This window comes from Protomyctophum bolini (assembly GCF_963924005.1).
Source record: "Protomyctophum bolini genome assembly, chromosome: 21".
NCBI lineage: Eukaryota > Metazoa > Chordata > Actinopteri > Myctophiformes > Myctophidae > Protomyctophum > Protomyctophum bolini.
Genome location: NC_137882.1, coordinates 1214284 through 1219283, shown reverse-complemented (window position 1 = coordinate 1219283; position 5000 = coordinate 1214284). Strand labels below are relative to the sequence as shown.

Genomic DNA, 5000 nt, shown 5'->3' with positions numbered 1-5000 from the left:
GCTGGGTTAGAGCAGACGGACGCATTCAGCAGCCAATGGCATCGCTGGGTTAGAGCAGACGGACGCATTCAGCAGCCAATGGCATCGCTGGGTTAGAGCAGACGGACGCATTCAGCAGCCAATGGCATCGCTGGGTTAGAGCAGACGGACGCATTCAGCAGCCAATGGCATCGCTGGGTTAGAGCAGAAGGACGCATTCAGCAGCCAATGGCATCGCTGGGTTAGAGCAGACAGTCTATCATCCGATGGCATGAAACATGTTGAGTCGACTAAAACTACAGAAAAACGACATAAAGACTAAGCCATGATGACTAAAACTACAGAAAAACGACATAAAGACTAAGACATGATGACTAAAACTATGACTAAACATTAACATTTCGATAGTGCTGCAATGTTGTTGCTCAAACGTGAATCTCCATTTTCCCACTTCAGTGACGCTTGCGGAACTCGACTTCGTCTCGTTCCCCTGACCGCATCACTGTCGTGTTCAATAGTCACGTCAAACAACACCCTCTCGTGTAATGTCGCTTAAACAACACACCGCTGAATTCGGCGATTGACCAATCAGAATCAAGCATTCAACCAAGCCGCGTAATCATTCCAAAATAGTATCGGAGTATCGTGCGGCTCCCAGCCAGGACCTACTTGGACAAACCCTGCTCTAGCGGAAAAAACAAAGCTGGCGGATAATACGATTTTAAGGGAGGTTGTACTTACTTCCTGCCTCTTGTAGAAGGTGGAGTTGCAGGCACAGGACTCTTAGAAGAGGCTGCAGACACAGGGCTCTTAGAAGAGGCTGCAGACACAGGACTCTTAGAAGAGGCTGCAGGCCCAGGGCTCTTAGAAGAGGCTGCAGGCCCAGGGCTCTTAGAAGAGGCTGCAGACACAGGGCTCTTAGAAGAGGCTGCAGACACAGGGCTCTTAGAAGAGGCTGCAGACACAGGACTCTTAGAAGAGGCTGCAGACACAGGACTCTTAGAAGAGGCTGCAGACACAGGGCTCTTAGAAGGAGCTGCAGAACGGGAGCCGCTGCCGTCCTTGCGAGGTCTACCAGGTGTAGCGGCGGCAGGTGTAGCCGCTGAAGGAGCGGAGCGGGGTTTGGTGGTAGGAGGCGTGGCAGGTGTGGAAGGCGCGGGAGGCGTGGCGGAACGGGAGCCGCTCCCGTCTTTTCGAGGTTTGGCAGGTGTGGCCGAAGGAGCAGAGCGGGGTTTGGGGGCAGGTGTGGTGGACCGCGGGCTGCTTCCGTCTCTTCGAGGTTTAGCGGGTGTAGCAGCCGGGGGAGCAGCTCGGGGTTTGGTAGCAGGTGTAGCAGCTGTGACAGGTGTGGATCTGGGGATGCTTCCGTCTTTTCGAGGTTTAGCGGGTGTGGACCTGGGGTTGCTTCCGTCTTTTCGAGGTTTAGCGGGTGTGGCGGGTGTAGTTGAAGGAGCAGGCCGGGGCTTGGTAGGAGGCGTGGCAGGTGTGACAGGTGTAGTTGAAGGAGTGGAGCGGGGTTTGGTGGCAGGTGTGGACCGGGGGCTGCTTCCGTCTTTTCGAGGTTTGACAGGTGTAGCCGGTGTGGCAGGTGTGGACCGGGGGCTGCTTCCGTCTTTTCGAGGTTTAACAGGTGTAGCCGGTGTGGCAGGTGTGGACCGGGGGCTGCTTCCGTCTTTTCGAGGTTTAACAGGTGTAGCCGGTGTGGCAGGTGTGGACCGGGGGCTGCTTCCGTCCTTTCGAGGTCTTCCTCGCGGCCGCTTCTCGGGGGTGGAGCTAACGGCAGCGGCTTTGGCCAATGAGGCGCTGCGTCCGGCCCGAGTGACAGGAGGAAAAGGGGGCGGGCCTCGGTCCCGAGGCTCCTGAGCTTCAGACGGCATTCTAGGTGGAAAAAATAAAACTTTATTAGTTAACAAATTAAAAAACATTTAATTCATAGTAACAATGTTTTTTTTAATGAGTAGGACAATATCAGTCACCAGAAGCAGAGACGTGAAAACACACGTCTAACGTTCATTAGAAGGACAACATCAATCGAAAAGGAATTCTCCTTGAACCTGTAATCTACAGTATATACAACTGACATTTGAAAAAAGCAGATGTACAAGTTCAGAGCACATTGCAATGCGACAAGTTCTGACCTTGTAGATCTAGTATTTATTACATATATATTATTGTAACATTCTCCCCGGCACAACATATTTTCCGATGGAGGTCCGTGGATTCTTTTTTGAAAATAGTTAATTGGATGCTAGTTTTCTTTTTATAAATTTGAGTCTTTCCATTGCATGCCAGGGGACTTCAACAAGGGGTCCTGGGCCCCTAGGGGGTCCACAGAGTTATAATAGGGGGGTCTGCCAAAACTGTGACTGTGTGTGATAGTATATCATTCATTATTATTTTGAGCGGCACACTCTGTCTCCAAACAGCAGCTATATGTGTCTGCCTGTATGTCTGTTTAGACTATGACCTTTTGACCCAACTGTGCTGAGCCAGGCCATGCACACACACACACACACACACAGACATACACACACAGGAGTCCCTGCTTCATATGTCTGTCAGGCTGTCAGCTAAGGGGTCCCTGCTTCATCTCTCTCTCAACTAAGGGGTCCCTGCTTCATCTCTCTCAGCTAAGGGGTCCCTGCTTCATCTCTCTCAACTAAGGGGTCCCTGCTTCATCTCTCTCTCAACTAAGGGGTCCCTGCTTCATCTCTCTCGGCTAAGGGGTCCCTGCTTCATCTCTCTCAACTAAGGGGTCCCTGCTGCATCTCTCTCAACTAAGGGGTCCCTGCTTCATCTCTCTCAACTAAGGGGTCCCTGCTTCATCTCTCTCAACTAAGGGGTCCCTGCTTCATCTCTCTCTCAACTAAGGGGTCCCTGCTTCATCTCTCTCGGCTAAGGGGTCCCTGCTTCATCTCTCTCAACTAAGGGGTCCCTGCTGCATCTCTCTCAACTAAGGGGTCCCTGCTTCATCTCTCTCAACTAAGGGGTCCCTGCTTCATCTCTCTCAACTAAGGGGTCCCTGCTTCATCTCTCTCAACTAAGGGGTCCCTGCTTCATCTGTCTCTCTTTCAACTAAGGGGTCCCTACTTCATCTGTCTCAGCCAAGGGGTCCCTGGGGGTCCCCGGCCTGAACCAACCCCGCGGACCCCCCACAGCCAGTAGACTATCATCCTAAACAAGCATGTATAGCTAGCCGTCTATTGACTGTTGTCAACCAACCAGCAGCTAACGGGTTAAAAACAAAAGACACAACCAACGACCACAGATAATTAATTAACGTCTAATAATAATAATAATAACAACAATAATAAACACGTCAATAATGCGACGATAAACAGGCCCGTGTTCAACAATAAAACAACGGCGTGTCTGTCTGTGTTTATTATCGTCACTACTCACTGTGTGTCAGTTAGCATCACTTAGCTTATTAGCCCCGGGAAGCTAACGGAAGCTAACCTGACGCGCATACATAAACGCACGCACGCGCCCCGTGCACGCGTTCGATATGCCATTGATTATCAGTTATGGATGATCTGGGGATAAATTAACGGGAAACTAATCAATCAATTCATCCCCGCGAAGTCAACATTAGCACTTATAGCTCCCCCACTAGTGCTAACGGCGAAGCTAATGCTAACATGCTAACGCCGTTCCGTGCCTGTGTGTGTGTGTGTGTGTGTGTGGTGTGTGTTTATAAACTGTGTTGTTTTGTTTTCTTATATCCAATTATAAAACAATATTAATAATAGTAGTAACACGTTAGAACCCGTTGACTCACCTACAGGATGGATGCTTTGTTTTATCTCCCTAAAGAAAACACAAACAAACAAAAACAAAAGAAAAGGGAAGGAGGAAAAAAAAAACTCTTAAAGCGTCAAAGAAAGAATTTAAATCCAGAATAACTTCTTCTCTCTTTCTGTCTCCTTCCTCCGGAAGCATTTATTTTATTAACTTCACATTCTGCGTTCATTGATTTATTTATAACGGGGGTTTTTTCCTCTCTCCACAAAAACACAAACAGAGAAAATGAAGAACGCTCCAAAACGTTAATGTGAACTTCGAGTGGCCGCCATGTTGGACTGACTAGTACTCTCTCTCTCTCTGTGGTACTACTGAGTACTTCTACTCGGAGTGGTGGAACCGTACGCCCTGCCAGCAGTCATTAAGACATGCGAATCCTTCATCAAAACCGCTCTCAAAGGGCACCTATATACGGACGGCTGCAATTCAAAACTCATGGCCCCCGTAAAATCTGAATCCCCCCACCCACACCCTTTTCCCCCTCACTTATATGTTTCTTTTCCCTTTTACCTCCTTTATGACGAATTCCTGTTCTGTTCTTTAACTATATAGAAGTGTCTATTTGTACGTCTCTAAATGTTTTGATGAATTGAACAAGGTGGACCCTCTTGTAAACAAGTGTGACTACATTTGACTGAGGGACTGCCATTGGATTTTTTTTTTTAATTTTTCGTTTTTTTTAGTGTAATGCTTTATGGTGTCGTGACTGTCGTCCACTCACAGTCCAGTCTTTGTATTGAGTTTGTGCTTGAAATATATACTGTAATTCTGCAAACAATACATATTTCAATCAATCAATCAAACCTACAGGCGGCTGCAATTCCAAACACTCAACTTTTACCTCCTTTATGATGAATTCCTGAGAGCTACAAGTGGCCCCTGGGCCACGGCCCCACTGGCCCACTGGGTAATATGTCCCTGACTATAATTTGACCCCCATTTGAAAAGATATACCAGGGACCCCCATAAGAGAAGATGTGTATGGCTCTAGCAGTGATTCTCAACCATTTTTATTTCAAGGACCCCCAGTTTGACCTGCATTAGTCCATACGGAACCCCCCATTTAATGGCAATTTGTACAATTTGTACAAATTTGATACATTTTACATGTTGTAAAATCAATGTTAAAAGGACATTTCCGCACTTAGAAAAAAACTTCTGGTCATTTTATCGTCTACTCAGGCTTATTCTTAATGTGAACACCCCAGACAGTTTTT

At 47.8% G+C, this 5000-nt stretch overlaps 1 protein-coding gene across 1 annotated transcript in view; it reads right to left on the bottom strand.

The window, feature by feature from the left end:
• Positions 1-3995, bottom strand: part of LOC308336017 (uncharacterized protein) — a 111929-nt gene extending 107934 nt beyond the window's left edge. Inside the window, exons 1-2 of the mRNA XM_080793259.1 lie at positions 3761-3995; positions 721-1857 (exon numbers count right to left, since the gene is read on the bottom strand). Of these exons, the coding sequence (XP_080649385.1) occupies positions 721-1856 (1136 nt within the window). The 5' untranslated portion in view covers position 1857; positions 3761-3995. The remainder of the gene's footprint in view (positions 1-720; positions 1858-3760) is intronic.
• Positions 3996-5000: the final 1005 nt, after the last annotated feature.